General features: G+C 35.2%; 2 protein-coding genes and 2 long non-coding RNA genes across 7 annotated transcripts in view; 2 read left to right on the top strand and 2 right to left on the bottom strand.

The window, feature by feature from the left end:
* Positions 1–883: 883 nt before the first annotated feature.
* Plc21C (Phospholipase C at 21C) lies at positions 884–17789 on the top strand. 3 transcript variants are annotated; one of them, XR_003819805.2, is made up of 19 exons: positions 884–2180; positions 2475–2621; positions 3208–3479; positions 3560–3644; positions 3746–4163; positions 4248–4368; positions 4467–4662; positions 4792–5125; positions 5205–5384; positions 5471–5680; positions 5767–6086; positions 6160–6474; positions 6591–6635; positions 6697–6901; positions 6991–7210; positions 7280–7601; positions 7692–7883; positions 7958–8553; positions 8665–17789. XR_003819805.2 is itself a non-coding variant. In XM_029304249.2 (18 exons), exons 1-18 carry the CDS (start codon positions 2082–2084, stop codon positions 8078–8080), a joined length of 3804 nt encoding a protein of 1267 aa, XP_029160082.1. In that variant the 5' UTR covers positions 884–2081; the 3' UTR covers positions 8081–17789. The 3 variants fall into 3 exon arrangements, 2 of the variants coding, with proteins under 2 accessions (XP_029160082.1, XP_029160084.1); XM_029304249.2 differs by having other exon boundaries at positions 7958–17789; XM_029304251.2 differs by lacking the exon at positions 6591–6635 and having other exon boundaries at positions 7958–17789.
* On the bottom strand, positions 1711–2181 carry LOC146723129 (uncharacterized). Its single transcript, XM_085483131.1, has one exon. It carries the CDS (start codon positions 1984–1986, stop codon positions 1756–1758), a length of 231 nt encoding a protein of 76 aa, XP_085339257.1. The 5' UTR covers positions 1987–2181; the 3' UTR covers positions 1711–1755.
* On the bottom strand, positions 2535–13360 carry LOC114932099 (uncharacterized). The gene is made up of 3 exons (XR_003819809.2): positions 13117–13360; positions 6755–6865; positions 2535–2995 (listed from the first exon to the last, which is right to left on the bottom strand). It is a non-coding gene; the product is annotated as an uncharacterized LOC114932099 (long non-coding RNA).
* LOC146723128 (uncharacterized) overlaps positions 9988–17894 on the top strand; it is a 60628-nt gene continuing 52721 nt past the window's right edge. For both annotated transcript variants that reach the window (XR_014924758.1, XR_014924757.1), the window contains exon 1: positions 9988–10052. This is a non-coding gene — a long non-coding RNA (uncharacterized LOC146723128). The remainder of the gene's footprint in view (positions 10053–17894) is intronic.

The raw sequence follows: 17894 nt of genomic DNA, 5'->3' as shown, positions 1-17894 counted from the left end.
AGACGAGAACACGCGACGTCGTCGCCGTCGCCGTCGTTGCTCTATTTCGCGTGTTTGCCGTGTCAAGTTGACTCAAGTTTAACGGCAGTCAAAGAGATTGGATCGATTTAATGGGCGCGGTGAAGGTGATTAGTCTATCCTCCATCTTCGTGGAAGGGCGCGGGCTTATTTTTAGATCGAATTCAATGCACAATCTATAATACAAGTGTACCTATATATGTATGTATGTATGTATGTATGTATGTATGTATGTATGTGTATGCTTGCGCGCGTGAATTTTTATCCCCGAAAAAACGCAGCACCCTCGGTTAGGGAGCGGTGAACCGGATCTCGATCGAGGACCCATTTAATTTTCGCTGTTGCGTCGTCGCGCAAATTACTCGGAACTAATGCAAAATCGATGGCCACGCGGCGGAATCTCTCGGAATTTGCGGAACAGAGAGAGAACCGCAAATCAATCGCCGTGTTTCACGCGCTGGCAATACTGTGAGATAATATCGAGAGGGGGTTGCGCAACCCTTCCTCTTCCTTCCCCAGCGCCGTTAACTCTCGACGCTGTTCGCGCCCTCGTTAACGCTCGATCTGTCTCTCTCCCTCTCCGTACACCGCTCTTTCTATATAGTCGTTCATATCCTTTCTCCGGCGATTGACGCAGTCGCTTTTCACGCGGAAAAGTGACACCGTGACATAATAATCGCGCATTTTCCGAAGCCGAAAGATCAAGTTTTTCGAGAAACGAGTCAGAAAAAGTGAAGGGAAAAATTATTTAACATTTTTTTTTGTAGAAAAAATTTATTCCTACATCTGCAGCATAGGTAAGATTATATAATATATAATTATAATATACATGTATATATATATATATTTTATATACTATATTTCTTATCGCGTATAAATTAAACTGTATAATCTCGCGAGTCAGGGTCGATGAATCAGCGATTTCTATAGACGAGTTCGAGGAAATTTCCTTTCGCTATATCTACAGAAGAAGTTTGCGCGCCAATGTCACGTGGATGCGAGAACTGTCATTGTTCTTCATTTGCGTATCACGGATAATAATACTACATAATCCCCGAAAGAAAAGATAAAGAGTCTACGTATGTGATTGAATAGGACGGGGAAACGAATTCGAAGGAAGGCGCGCGCCTGTCGGCGGCGCCTTCGAGCGCCTTCTGGTGTTGACGGCGCGGTGCGTGCGCTCGCGCTCGGTGTCGGTGCTCGGTGCTTGTCTTCGGCGCGCGGCGTGACACAGAAGTCGCAGAAGGATGCTGGTGTCGACGCTGGTTCGGAGGGAGCGACCAAGCTGGACCAGCAACGACGACGAGCGAGCGAACCAAGGCTGAGAAGAGACGAGACGAGACGAGACGAGACAAGGCGAGAAGAGACGAGAGGCGCGAGTGCTCCAGAGTGCTCCAATTCCTGCGCGCGCGCGCGCACGCGGTTGAGGACACCCGGATACGTGCTCCGGACAATCGGCGTGCTTCTACTTGGGCGGTGAACGAGATGTCTTCGCGGACGACCTTTGCTCTGTCGCGACCCGGTTGAATGTGACTTCGATCGACGAAATCGGATTCGAAGTTTACCTTTATGCTCCTCGTGGACACGTCGAGAGCACGTCCTTAAGAATATATATAACCGCAAAGTGTATCCAGATCGCGACGACGACGACGACGGCGACAGTCGCCTTGGTACCAGCAACGGCGACCGAGATACGGTGATTCAGGAGTTCCTAAATGCTTGAAATTTCGATAAGGCTTATGTCGTCGATGTCGGAGTCGTCGCCGTCGGAGTCGCCGTCGTGGTTGCTGTCATTATCGCCGCCACCGCCGTCGGAGTCGTCGTCGGAGTCGGAGTCGTCGTCGTCGTCGTTATTGTCGTCGTCGTCGTCGTCGTCGTCACCGTCGTCATCGTCATCATCATCATCATTGTTGTTGTCGTCGTTATCGTCATCCTCGTGGTCAATGTCCGCAACGTGCTCCTTGACATCGCTACCGCCGTTCACCACGTCACTTGTCACTTTGCCTTTACGTCTATAAGAGTCAGTGCTGGACAGTGTGGATTTGTGATAACAAGGAGACAGGATGCAGGCGAGCAATAAGAATATCCCTACCATGTATACAAAGCCCGTGGAGGTTTCTCAACAGTTGCAGGAAGGAGAGAAGTTTATCAAGTGGGATGAGGTTTGTGTGTATTTTTAATATTAATAGTTTTAGTATAAGTGGAAAAGGTCACTTTAGGCATAAGAGTATTATCTTCATTTTGCTTGGTAAAACAAAAAAATTGAATTGATCTACGATGACAGCTCTAAAAAAATGAAATGTTATGTCTTAAGTCATATGTCGTATGTCGTTTCTATCAAAGAAAGAATATTATAATACACTTAAAGAAAACACACATGCATACATATAGAGTCATATGATAAAAATAAATCTTTCGTAACATATAAAATATGCTGTATGTATGTATAACCATAGGATTCTGGAATAGCAACGCCTGTGACTTTAAAAGTGGATAAGTATGGTTTTTACTTACACTGGGTGGATCAAAATAATGAGATGGATATGCTGGACATAGCAGTTATAAGAGATACACGAACAGGAAAATATGCAAAAGTACCAAAGGTATCAATTTCATGTTTGCTTCTTTTAATAAATATTTGACGTAGCATTATCGAGATATACACAAAAGCTACTAGAGTTTATTTGTACATCGATGTCAATAGATATACAAATATGAATAGTAGATGAATAATCAATGATAAATAATCAAAGATGAATAATCAAAGAGTGTCTCTTGGTTTTCCCATAATTATAACAATGACGCACAGAGAGCATCATCACATAATAATTATTGACTAATTTATAAATAGAACATTACCTACTTTACATACCATACATAGTTTGCTTTTTTTATCACACTACTATCCGCTTCAATGGTAGATAAAGGCAGTTCCGTATTCATTGAAATAATAGCGCACTTTGTTAGATCAGTTTTCCTATAAATCAATAAGCAACTTTGAATGAACTGACATACTTCTGTATGTTGCATTGTAATGTTTAGCTCATTATATGAAACTTTTTATCTGTATCCATTCATTGCGATATGACAACATTAGAAGGATTATAATTATTTATGGATCTTAAATTTTATATGTCAGAGGATAAGAGAACATTCATATTGTGAATTAAATTAAAAATTCTTTTATAGGATCCAAAATTGAAATCTCTTGTAAATATTGGTTCTCAAGATTCCTTAGAAGACAAAACTCTAACAGTCTGTTACGGCTCTGATTTTGTCAATATGAATTTTATTAATTTTTGCACCATGCGTGCAGAAACAGCACAACATTGGACAGAACAGCTTTTTCAAGTGGCATACAATTTGATTCAATTAAATACTAGCACAACTATGTTTTTACTCAAAGCGCACACCAAATTAATACTTACTGCTGATAAATGTGAAAAAATACCAGTAAAGAAGTGAGTACAATATTGTAATGTAATTTTAATATTATTTATAAGAAAAAAATTATTATTTTTATATTGAAATCTTTTTGTAGTATAATAGAAATGTTTACACAAAACAAAGAACATCGCAAGCGTGTTGAAAAAGCACTCGATATTTCTGGCTTTCCAACTGGCAAAGTGAGTTTTGTTCTCATTATTGTAAATATTATTCTTGAAAGAGGTTTTACTCCAAAATGCATTTTTTATACATATTATTTATGATATATTTTATTTCGTAGAGCGACGTTGTGCCATTGTCAAAATTCCAATTCGAAGATTTCTTCAACTTTTATAAGTCTCTCACTCAGAGATCAGATGTAGAAAAAGTGTTTGAAGAAATAGTTGGCAATAGCAAACGCAAATTGATGTCTGTTTCGCAATTCGTCGACTTTTTGAATAAGACGCAGAGAGATCCACGCCTCAACGAGATACTATATCCATATGCAAATGAAGCGAGGGCAAAGGATATCATAAATCAGTATGAACCCAACAAATGTAATGCAAATAAAGGCCAACTCAGTCTTGATGGATTCCTGAGATATCTCATGAGTGAGGACAATCCGATTGTTGCAATCTCGAAATTTGAATTGTCTGACGATATGGATCAATCGCTTGCGCATTATTTCATAAATTCTAGTCACAATACATACTTAACGGGTATATATGTTATAATCATTTTTAACATGCAACACATTTATTTGATTTTGAATGATTGTAGCAGATATAATTTTCTCTGTCTAGGGCATCAACTCACTGGAAAGAGTTCTGTGGAAATTTATCGTCAGTGTCTTTTAGCCGGTTGTCGATGCGTCGAATTAGATTTTTGGAATGGAAAAGTTGACGAACCTGTTATTGTTCACGGGTATGAATATTGTAATAATTTTCAATATGTATAGAAAAGCATATATAAGTAATTTATAATTTAAAATAATAAAAAATATAAATCTCTTTTTTTTATAGATATACATTTGTACCTGAAATATGTGCTCGAGATGTGATAGAAGCAATTGCTGAGAGTGCTTTTAAAACTTCTGACTATCCGGTCATTCTCAGTTTCGAAAATCATTGTAATCCAAGGCAACAAGCCAAAATCGCACAGTACTGCAGAGAACTTTTCGGGGAAATGTTACTTGAGGCGCCACTCGAATCGCACAAGGTATTTTTAGATATTATGTTTAATGGAGACTTAATAGAATAGGATAATTATAAGAATAATAGGATAATTATAAGCAAAAGAAAATTTTTTTATGATTTATTGTAACGATTAATTCTTTTTTGTTTTTAGTTAGAGCCAGGTCAAGAGCTTCCACCTCCATCGTTATTGAAGCGCAAAATAATAATAAAAAATAAGAAAAAACATCATCATCATCATAAAAAGCATCACAAAAAGCAACCGCAAGCATTAGACACTGCTGAAGATAACCCAGAGAATGAAACAAACGGGACGGTGAATCCATCTGCAGGAGAAAACGGCCCACCACCGGATATAATACCTCAAAATGAAATGGCTGATGATAGCGCATCTGGAAATGAACAACAAATTGGGAATGGCGATATTCCTCATCCTCCTATGTTGCAACAAAGACAGGGTAGTAAAGATAGTGCTCAGGATGATGAAGGTTGGTAATAAAAAAAAGAAACTATAAATAATATATTTATAAGAGATACTTATATTTTTAATGCATTAATTTTTTTTAGATGAGGAAGACGAATCGAGTACAGACGAAGATGAGTCTAACGTGGAACTGAGAATGGGTGACAAAGGATCTGCGGCAGATAAAGCATCCGCGGCCAAAGAGACGGAGGCGGGTGCAGAAATTTCTGCTCTAGTTAATTATGTGCAGCCTGTACACTTCAACAGTTTCGAGTCGGCTGAAAGTACGTGATGTATTTTAACGAGAAGAATTTTTATGCATTCTCTTCGTATATTGCGAAGACGATAAATTTTTATATCACTTGTACAGAAAAAAATCGTACGTACGAAATGTCATCTTTCGACGAGAAACAAGCTACGACTCTTTTGAAGGAGAGACCACTAGAATTTGTAAATTACAACAAACATCAGTTATCCAGAGTTTATCCAGCAGGAACACGATTCGATTCTAGCAATTTCATGCCGCAAGTATTTTGGAACGCGGGATGTCAGCTAGTTGCATTAAATTATCAAACACTCGGTACGTAAAATTTTATTTAGTGTATTATTCGACGTTATCATTTTACTTTTATCGTTAATGAATTTGATTAATTTGATTGATAACAGATCTAGCGATGCAATTAAATTTGGGGATATTTGAATACAATCAACGTTGTGGTTATCTATTGAAACCGGAATTTATGAGAAGGAAAGATCGACGATTAGATCCTTTTGCTGAATCTACCGTTGATGGTATTATTGCGGGCACCGTTCACATTCACGTAATATCCGCGCAATTTTTAACCGACAAAAGAGTAGGCACTTATGTAGAAGTGGATATGTATGGTTTACCAGCTGATACCGTAAGAAAGAAATTCCGCACAAAAATCGTGCCGAATAACGGTATTAATCCCATATATGATGAGGAACCATTCGTATTTAAAAAGGTAAAATTATATTATTTATACATTGTCTTGTTACACAGCTTCTATAATAATGTATTGCTTTTGCATTTCTCAGGTAGTTTTACCGGAACTTGCTTCGATAAGGATTGCCGCATATGAAGATTCTGGACGTTTCATCGGTCACAGGGTATTACCTGTAGTTGGATTATGCCCAGGATACAGACACGTTGCACTAAGAAACGAGTGTGGGCAACCGCTACCATTAGCGAGTGTGTTTTTACACGTTATCGTAAAGGATTACGTGCCTGATGGTTTGAGCGAGCTTGCCGAAGCTTTAGCGAATCCTATCAAATATCAGAGCGAAGTGGAGAAAAGAGAAAATCAATTGTTGGTTCTTACGGATTGTTTGGAGGCTCCGGATGAAATTGAAGTAAGATTAAAAATGGTGCTACTGTTTCCCTTTTCTTCTCTTTTTCTCTTCTCTAACAATTAATAATTCAAATTTATTTTCAAGTTTACTAATAACACTACTAACATATTTTATAGGATAAGAGTAAAGTTGGCGATGCTCCTACTTCTGCTAAGCCAGCTGTAAGTTTTCTGTATGATTCAATTATCCTGTAATATGTTACTGACAGTGTTATTTTTGCAGGAGGAAGTTGTAAAAGCTAAACGAATGCAGTCCATAGGTGAAATGCCAAGTCTTGTACCTCCTTCCAGTAGTTTACATAGTAGACCATCTATTGGTGGCTTGGGTAGCTCGGACACGGTGGATGTAGAAGACGATATTCCGAGTCCTGCAATTCAAGCAGTTGATACATCTGTAAATAAAAGTCCAGTCAATCAGTCTAGCAATAGTGAGTATTTTTGTTTTTTTTTTTAATTATTCTGATTATAAGTATATTTATTTCTTATGCTATATTTTGACAACTTCTTTCTGTTATAGTAAGTGACGAAATAGTGGCTGAAAGTTGGGAAAAACTCATGGAAAATAAGCTAGTCAGGGAGAAGAAGATGGAACTCGAAAAGAAACTTGAATCTCTGCGGAAGAAGCACGAGAAAGAAAAAGTGCGAATGCAGTCGCAAAAAGGCTCGCTCGACGGCGAGAAACATAGATCGAAATTCTACAGCAATAGACTGGTGAAGCGACTATCGAGCAAAAATATGTAAGTATAGAAGCAAGCTAACATTAATTTTGAATTGTATAATTTTTAATTGTATTCTTATTATTATAGGAGTTTTTCGAGCGAAGTGGGTTTAAGCACCTTAGCCATGCCTGAGTCTTCCGAATACCCAGAGAACCCGGAGAATCGCGAGGGAAATGACGGGACATCCAGAGGTATACCTAGGAGTCAAAGCGAACGATTTTTAGCCATATGTAAAGTGCACGTTCAACAAGAACGTGAACTTCAGGAAAAATATTATGACAGTCTCTTTACGACCGTCGAAAAAGTGATGAGAGCATCGCAAGCCAATCAATTGAAAATGCTCCAAGTGCTTTTAGACAGAGAAACCGCCGATGTTAAACGAAAACTGCAAGCTACAAGACAGGGCGAGGTATTTTTAGCTACTATATTTTTTCTTTGCGCGACGAAATACATATATAAAATAATGAAAATTAATTACATATCTTTTATCGTGTTTAAGGTCAAACAATTGGCCAAGGTACATAAAGATAAAGCCGAGCTGGAGCGCATAAAACGAGAAGTTGCAAAATCGACTGTAGAGAAAGCTGTAAATGAATGCACGCGGTTAACGAAAATTTTCGACAAGAAGAGAACAGAGTTAGAAAGACAACATGAAGAAGTACGTCAAAGGTTGGAAGATGAGCGAGCCAAGGTATGCATCCTAAATTGTAATAAATATTTTTACTCGTATGATATCATGAAATATTTTCTATTTTAATGCAATAGGTAAAAGCTAATTTGCTAGCAGAATATAGTAGCCGCTACAGTAAATATGAGAGTGGTGAGTTACCCTTGTCACCATCTGGCGGAGCTAGCTTACCCGAGTCACTTAGCGAGAATATGTATTGACTTGCGAAACGGGTCTAATTATGTGTTGACTAAAGGTGTGACATCGGTTCACGATGTTTTACGCCATTATACGCGTCGTTTAAAGCATCCAGTTATGCAACTTGGTATATCGAACACGCGGCTTGTAACAAGAGATATGTGGGAGAAAGAAAACGGATATTGTACTTGAATGCAATATTTCTCCGATGTTTGTATAAGGAAATGAACCAATAACGAGTAAGGAAATGTTGGTATACAGTGTATATCTACAGCTGTTTATGGTGATGATTCTTGCCATCAATTATTGAAGATATCGATACGGTGACGTTGATGCTGTATCAAGAAATCGCGTGATTTGGAGCAGTTCGGTGCTATACAATGCACGACAAGTAATTACTATATATACGATGCAATTGTGTATGTACACACACATACATATTGAACTTTTACCGTTTAATACTTCAAAGAGATTAGATGTCGAATAATGGATTGAGGTAATTTTCTATTACTTCAATGCTGTGTCTTTTACTACAATAATCATTATTCGATTGACGCGTTGATATCATACATGTTGATCAATTCTTTAATTGATCGTGTCTGTTTAGGTATGTGGAAAAAACGCTATGTCATGATCTCTTTACGATAAAACATCTGCTTATAGTAATACGAAAGAGAAAGAGACAATGTTAAACTTCAATATACGTGATGAATTTCGCATTATTTGCACACAGTATTAAGCAGAGAGATTCCGGAATCTAAAACGATCGCTGACGTAATATAGCCGATTACGTATTCGTATGATCTTAAGGAGCATTAAGATCGCGACAAATACGCGTGCAAGAAATTATATATATATATATATATATATATATATATAAAATTTCAAATAAGAAAAAAGAATATACAACCTTCCTAAGTGCTAACATTTAATATTGTTGTTATATGCATAAGTCATCGTTATTTAATCAACTACATATAAACTAAGTCTAATCGCGTTCCAAGATGCTCCGTTTAGATTGATCTTTGACTATTAAGAAGTCAGATCTCAGGAGATTCCAGTCAGAATAACGTAAGAGAACATATACAACCGAGAGGGTGAAATCTCTTTGGCCTAGAAAAGAAAAATTCGACAAATTGCACGAACGCGCGAGTGATCTGATATATTTTTGACTGAAAGTACTCCATATATAAAGTAACTTTTTTTTTTGGGGAGGATTTGCCCATACTATGACAAAAATCGTGATATTTTCCCTGCCGAAGGCACGGGAATCTTTTAATATCTCATTACAGTAGGATCCGGATAATTCTTATTTTTTTATATATACGTAGATATATACATATTATCAAACTAATGTATTATAATCATAAGCCCAGTGCTAGTTATGTATATTTATTTCTCAAAAAAGAGAAAGAAAGAGATAATATTATTATTTTCTTTTGTTTATAGAATCGAATTCATAATTTCTATAGAAAATGCATAGTTTTGCACATTGCGTTTTTTGTGAGTGCTTCCAACTTGAAGAGTCATCTCGCACATATATATTTATATTTATATTATATATATAAATGATTATATTATATATTTAATTATATATAATATAATATATATATATAAAATTATATATTTAATTATATATAATATATAATAATATATATAAAATTATATATTTAATTATATATAATATATAAATTATATATAATTATATTATTTTTATTTAAATGATTTTCTGTGGAATTATGGGAGATCACGTGACGATCACGTGACGTGCGCGCGCAGCCGCACTATAATCGTGTTTGACCGTTCGCGCAAGTACATATGGCGATTGTTGAATAGTTCGGCGCGTAAATACTTTTCTTTTTCACGAGTTTTCCGCTTTTGCATTATTGCTGGAGTGCTACTAGCCGGATTCTACTGTATGCGGATCAATCTTCGTATCACGAGCAGTCCGGTCGGGCAGACCTCTTTGAGGAAGACAATCAAAAATGTTACGAGGTAACATTTGTCCTTGTTGTTTCTAATTGTAATGATATTTTAGGCTACGCGCTACGATACATGTACACAGGTATCTATATGAGGGAGAATTCTCCGTTAATTATAACGAATTTAGGATTAAAATCTATCTAAGTAAGTCTGCATCATGTAAAATCAGTTAATTGTTTAACAGGTATTGATTTAATGAGAAGACAGAGGTACGCGGGATGTATCGTAATTATTAGGCGGTAAATAGTAACGCGTGAATATAATTGATGATCTGAATCAAAGATGTCTGATATTTTATGTAATATTATAATGTTATATTTACTTAAGTAATCTACTTATGTACGGTCACATACTCCGTCGTAGTAATTTGTTATTTATATTCTTATTCGAACGATTGCATCCTTTGTTTTAAATTTTCATGAGATTAACTATTGTTAAATATTTGGCAAACCAGACAAAATTATTATTAATGCTCTATTTGCACAAGTATACTGCACAAGTGATCTCGTGGCATTTAGTATTACCGAAATTTAGCTGCTTTTCTTTACGTATTACAATTCGATTTAAGTACATCTTTTTATTGTATGTACTTATATACATTGAAAGAATTTTGCTTTCTTTGAATGAATAGAAATTATAATTACTTGTATAATTTGAATGCAAATCTTGACATGGATTTTGATATTATATTTTATATTATATAATATTGAAATCTGTGAGCTTCGTAGAGCACATCGATTTATAAGAGAGTATATCGTTTATTTCAATTATACATATATATAAATTATTATGTTATTATATGTTAATTTTTTGTATTATTTTATAATTTTATCAAACTCATAATTTTTATCTTAATGATTCTAATTATTTTAAATTGTATTTAAATAATGAAAAAGTATAATGCTTTTATAAATTTAATCGAAATTTTTTATATTTATTTTATATAAAAATTTATATAAAGATTTTATTATTATATACATTTTATTTTATACCATTGAGTGTAATCACATGTACAAAAATCTAAGTGTTGTATACGATAGAATCTCAAATTTATTATTATTCTGTTATACAATCGTGTGCTGTCCTTGCATATTGTTTTTTGCAAATATTATGGAAAACGAGAAAATAAGTCGAAAGAACCGTTTGCGATTATGAGTCTTAACAAGCAGGGAAAAGCAATTAAAGCATATGCATTTATTATTGCAGATGATAGTGCGCATTCTGTAAACTTAAAAAGAATTATGGATCTTGAAGTTATATCCCGTGCACCTCCTTCTGATGTAATGATATTTGGTTTGCTGTAGATGTAAAAGATATGGCATTTGGTTTTCACTTTAAATAGTCGTAATAATATCGCGTTTTTTGAAAGAGTAGTTGATATATATGTATATATATTTCCGATAAATTTAGAGATTCTCATAAACACATAAATACACACATATACATATACGCGCGCGCGCGGGGAACCAGAGAGAACGCAGAGTTACCGTTTCTTAGTCGATGCCAATTAATCGAGATAGCATTTCTTCCGCAAACGAAGTTTACCAATCGTTCGCGAAGTTGTAGAATGTTCCGTGGCGGACGCGACTGATTTTATCCGGGCACGGGGGTTGACGATAGAGATAATCCGTATACCATAATAATACAGGCGATATTTAAGGCAACGTATGTGTAATTTCTCTATCCAGTATGCCTGGAACCTGTGTGAGGAAATCGATAGCGTCCTCCGTATACCGCGTTAATTGTATGCGTGCGTATAAGTGTCGATGTTTTTGCGAGATTGGGCAGATTTCTGCGCCAAGTATGCATCCTTCGCGATATCAAAAAGGTGACAATAGAGGGAATTTTGATTAAACCACATATACATAAATTCTATTTGGTATGCTAGATTTCTATCTAGTTTACTAATGATACGATCTTTTCTTGCATATAATAATATTTATTTCGAGTTTTCTTTCGAATATATTAGTTTATTATACACTTTATTATAGAAATCCTTCGTTTTTCTTCGAAGGAAAGCACCTATTTTTTAATTTCACACGTTTACTTTGCGAATGCCCCACGCGTTTTACGTCTTGCCATATTAATAGGAAATCTTGATTTCTATTAATTCTCTCATATCAAAGTTCATTAACTTTTTGAATTCATTTTGATTAAGCTATAATTGATTGAAAGGTAGGCATAAGAAATAATTGGAATATAAGCAATTAGAGAGTGAGCAGGTAGAATGTCAATGGTATTTTCAATTATAAAATTTGTTTTAACTTCCTTATGTTCCCTAATAGTATTTATTCGAATTTCCTCATGAGCTTTATTATCTCCGTTATCTAATTGAGGAAATGGAAGTTGATTTGTTTGCTGTTAGCCTGATATGCAGCAAATCTGAATATTACAGGTGATTACAAAACTCACTTTTTTCTCTCTTACTATTTTCTTTCAAATTATTCCAATTTTGTGTTCATTCTTTTTTAAATTATGTACAATTATTTCTCATTGTATCCAATTATTGTGTCCAATTCCTCAATTACCATCGTTTCACGGATAGTGTGATCTACCAGTGCATTTATATCCTTCACTTAGATCAGATTGCAAGTTTATTGTGTGTATTTTGTCAGAGATCTTTTTCTGCATATTATATATACGGATGAATATCGCATACTTGCTTGGAATATGTGATCGACATCATGTTCTCTTCCTACATTCGTGTAACGTACATATATACACGCGTATGTATGTTACACACGACACACGCGTGTGTACATAAGTATATAGATTTACGCTAACGGGACATAGTTATTATATTCATGTTGATATATTATGTGTTGTTGCTGTTGATGTTGTTAATCGTAGGATATAGTCATAAAGATGAAAAATAGTAGCGCTAGCATAATCGTTGTTAATATAGCAATTACAGGGAGGGGAGGGGGGGGAGGGAGAAGGAAAGAAGGAAAAGAGAAAAAAACACACGAGTTCTCCACGTTAATTACGACGAACACGTTCGCGCGCGGATAGTTATATAATTGCGCATCATCGATTTAACTTCGGATGTGTGCGTCGCAATATTAGCAATTTGTACCTGCGATGTTATATCTGTCTTGATCACTCTGGCGTTGACTAATATGATTCTATTAGACGTTGCTTTGAACGAAGGATTCCCAATTCGCAGATTACTTTTAGCGTCAGTCCTTTAGATATTCCACGTGTAAGGCTTCGCGCTAATAAGGTGATTGAGTCTAACGACAAGTATTTCCGGAGGTGCTACTCAAGCTACTCGAGGTTTGCCAAATAGATATTTATAGAAGACGTTCAGCATCGAAGATCTCTGTAACGGACGTGTTTGTCGTTTTAGAGTAAACGTGCGAAGACGCGTAGGCGTATTATATTAATATATAAGATATGTGTAGTTTGAAACGGCCTACAAACGATCGTAGTGATTTGGCTCAGCTATATATTGTTTTGTTGTTTCGAAAGTATCGCACTCATCGCGCTTGTCGAGGTTCAAACATTGGAGCGTCTAAACGTCCGCCGCTATTACACAATTCTTATCGGAAGTAAGCATAATGTTACCCGCAACAAGCTTATCTAAGGATTTTTTGCTATTTATCTCGATATATATATATATCTCGATTTATCTCGATATATATATATACATACATACATACATACATACATACATCTCGTCCATCCTTCGAGTTTACTGTAATGAGGATCTCCTAACAACGATTCTTCGTACCTGAACGTACTGTTGTCCTCAACCTTGCGTCCTCTCTTCTGATCCTCTCGATAATCTCTTCTTTTTAGCGCTCGCGAGAGCTTTTAAGTATTTTGAAAGAAATGGCGGTCGATTAGACTGCACCGATATTATGTAGATATTAGAATTGTATTGCTGCTCAGCCGTGTGTTTTTGAATTGTCTATATCAGTTTTAGCAGCAAATTCTCAATCGACAATGAAATAGCGTAATTCGATGTACATAAGATGCAACGATGATATTCTTGTGGATCTATAAAGCTTTGCATTGTTGATGTCTGAGTTGGACAACTTTTTATTCCGAGTATAATAACTTTGCCTTAGGACAGACTGTACAGTGGCAGTCGGTAGAGCATCTTGATTTTCTTTGCACAAAATGCTAATGTTAAAACGCACTTGAGTACAGCGCGAATCTTAATAATTCCGTATCCGCTTCGTGATCGAGAGTTCGATTATCGAGATTGTAATGTAGCTATGTTGTAGAGATTTTGCGTCGTAGATGATTTATTCGCTAGGTGTGTGTCTATACGACTATTCGTAATAACAAAAAAAGGAGAAAAATACGTCAAGAAGGGGAGAAAAAAAGATAGCGCGCGAGGAGGAAGAAAACAAACTCATCGAGATGATTGTAATTATAGTAACGATCGATACCGGAAATGTACAAATGCTTGACGGTATTGTACGTGTAGTAGAAAACGTATATGCAGATTTATACGTTATCTACTTTATGTATCGAGAATATATAGTCTCATCCCGTGCAAATAATTTTGTCTTCCCTCTTAGCATACTTGCAGTAACTCGATTTTACCGCGGGAATTCCATTATTCTTAGCATATTGTCGTCTCGATGATTGTACTGTCCGATCATCTCATCTACATACGTTGACTTATCTTTGTAATGCATCACGCACAACGTGACAGATCTGATTTATATATATCTCGGTTATATACATCTGTGTCATTCGCATTCTTTAATCGGCGATTAGGTTCATTTGTCGTCGGTCGCGTACTTCTATTTTGTAAGCGACGAGAGATTATAATAATTTGTTGTGTTCATATTATTTTCTTTTTTCCCCTGTGATTCTCCATTCCCATGTTTCCGTTTAATGATAATCAGGAGTTATGTCAAATTTAAGTCAGGAATATTAATCAGTATTATATATTTATGAGAAGTTTCTCTACACACGATTGTTTCTATATATAATTATTAATAAGAAATATTAAAATTTTATGAATAATGAATCGAGACAATATTGAATTAGATATTATAATTAACAATATTTGTTAATTGATTCTTAACATATATATCTATATATAAATTACTAACTTTGACTGCTTGCTGATTATTATCTTATTATCTATCTGCCAATTATTATCTGATTATTATTTATCTTATGCCAATATCTGTTTTTATGATAAATTGACTTAGTTTGTAATTTTTAGTCGCTATGCGTGATGTGTTTATCAATTAATATTTGCATTCATTTCTACTAAATTCAATGACAAACTCTGGCAATGAAAGTATGTAGACAGCAGTTTTTAATGTGTAATTAACGGTATGGTACACGCTGTTCGCGTTCTATTGCTCTTAAAACGTAAAAGAAAATTATAGTAAGTGTGGCTTTCTCGAACCACTATATTATGCATAACGCATATTTCGGTATATCGGTTGTATCGGACGGAAGAAAAATAAAAACGCTATCGAAACTTAAGATATACACGTAATTTCGGCTATGCGTTTGTCACGCAACGATTTTTTCGACGCGTGATATTAATTGGCCGAAGCATCGGTGAGATGAAGCTCTGTGTAGTATAGTTTAGATTTTGGACAGAAATCTCATTTCTGCGAGTACTTTTGAGAGTTTACGGATCATGAAACTAGAATTTTTATTCTATATTACGAATTTCTCGTTTTAGTAAAAAAAAAAAGATTTTTTTATCGAATTTAAAATCTTTATTTTGCAAATCTTAATTCGATTTCTTTCGATGAGCGGCTAAATCTTACGTAGCTCGTTTCTTATAAAATCTGTATTTTTTTCTTCGCAAATCTAGCGTTTCGTGGATTAAAAATTTTTAAAGTCTTGAGTCTCGTTTTTACAATGTTTGGAATTCGTAACAAACGAAATATATACATAGATACAATCTAACGATATCCTCATATTTTACTTTTTTCATGTTGTGTCTTCGCTCGTTTTTCAAATTATTCCTTTCAGCAGAGATCTATTCTATTTCATACCGAGTATATATTCGATGTTTTTATTTTGAAAAATGAATTATTAATCGTTACGAGATAAATGTGGACGAAAAAATGCGAGGGTATCAGTAGAAATGAGATGTTTGTCTCGCTATTAGCAATAGTTGTCGATTAAACACGTCGACGATGTCTGATTATATAATACAATATATATGTATGTATATTTCGCAATGTCCCGATCTTAATCGCAACGTAAAAAGAATAAGGTAACGAAAAACGATTAAGACACAAGATATTAATTTGATCCAAAATAATTTCTCCTCTGATTCACTTGTGCCTTGCCTTTGATCATCCTTCGCTGTTCTGTATATCCAGGTATAATCTCTCTTTTCTAAATAATCGTCTTCGATGTTCGATGTCCTTTTTACGATAAGAAACCTATTAAGTATTAGAGCGATATAACTAAGAAACGTTACTTACTCCATTTGCCCTAATGGTTACTAGTTCGTAATCTATTCATAAATGTACACCGAATAATCTTACGATTTAAACATCCTTTAAGACATCCAGAATGATTACAAAGGCATTCGGATTACGGACGCTGGCAAACCCTGCTCTCGAAAATATATTTAGAGCATCTAAATGATGTAAGATAAATGCATTTTAAATTTTATAATATCTCGGTGTATTACAATTCTCGTTCTGTAACCTAAAAGCAAGACGAATTAGCCTAATTTTCATTTCCACAACAAGATTTTCTTCTGTAAAATTTTAATTTCGGTAATCAGATCAGCGAGATTTCAGAGCAGATTGACACTCATCGGATCCGATGCTTTACGACCTTCGCAATTATTATAAAAGAACGCTGCTCGATTAGAATTTAATATGTTCTATTTACTAACTAACAACAATCATTAGACGAATTACGGAAAGCTGCTGTGGTAGATATTGTTTGTCATACAGAAAATAGGCAGATATTTCGTTTTGAGATGATTAGACTATATATTAATTACATCCACACACAAAATCATAATATGGAGAATAGAATATGTTATATGCGACGAGTATTCAAAATATATTTTGCGTTACGATTAGTTGTGACGTAGTTACTCGTGTGTGAATTTGAATATTAAGATTTCGATACCGATATACAGTAAACATATATTTCAATTGAAACTTATCTGTGCCACACTAGCTCGACATATAGAGAAATTATTTTTTGAACTTGATTTTACGCAGCGATTTTGATAAATTATGCGGATGTCACAAAGGAAAAGGTCACGCATCACGTGTGGACAATGGTACAATGGACAAATGTACAATGGTAGTTTTTGGTCCGCTTCCATCTCGACAAGTCTCGCTGTCGCTTGGAGGAAGTGCGCCGACTTTCGCTTCTGGCTCGATTTCCGGTTTTTTTTACCGTGAAATGAATAGTAATTGCAGAAGAAAATTAATTAATTATCGCGATGCTTCATATAATCGGGCAGAATGAAAGATCGATGCTCGCTTGTACGTTTGTATAATCTTTTCGCAGTCGCAAAGTTAGTTGTACTTTCTCAAAAGCGAACATTGGATATTAAATATGATCGATGAGACGTAATTTCAAGATTATTTATAAACCTGGATGTATTTTTTAGAAAACACACAGTTAGAGACATATTGTTACTTGCTATACAAATATCAATACCATTTAATGCCCACTTATATCCGATAAATGATCCATAAGTTATAATAACGATATTCTATAAATGGCTGTACTATTGTAAAATCAAAGATATAGCGTATAATAAAGTTTAGTGTTGTAGGAGAGGATGATGTTGAAGGTGGCTGGATATTCTTTCTTCCTTTAATCATGTTCGGAACGAGGAGTGTTTGTTGAAAAAGTAACATTCTATTTAGAAGATGAATAAAC

The sequence above is a fragment of the Nylanderia fulva genome, unplaced genomic scaffold (genome assembly GCF_048542155.1).
Source record: "Nylanderia fulva isolate GAGA-0341 unplaced genomic scaffold, ASM4854215v1 Scaffold23, whole genome shotgun sequence".
Taxonomy (NCBI): domain Eukaryota; kingdom Metazoa; phylum Arthropoda; class Insecta; order Hymenoptera; family Formicidae; genus Nylanderia; species Nylanderia fulva.
The sequence above is the reverse complement of the archived record's forward strand: the minus strand, read 5'-3'. Positions and strand labels throughout refer to the sequence as shown.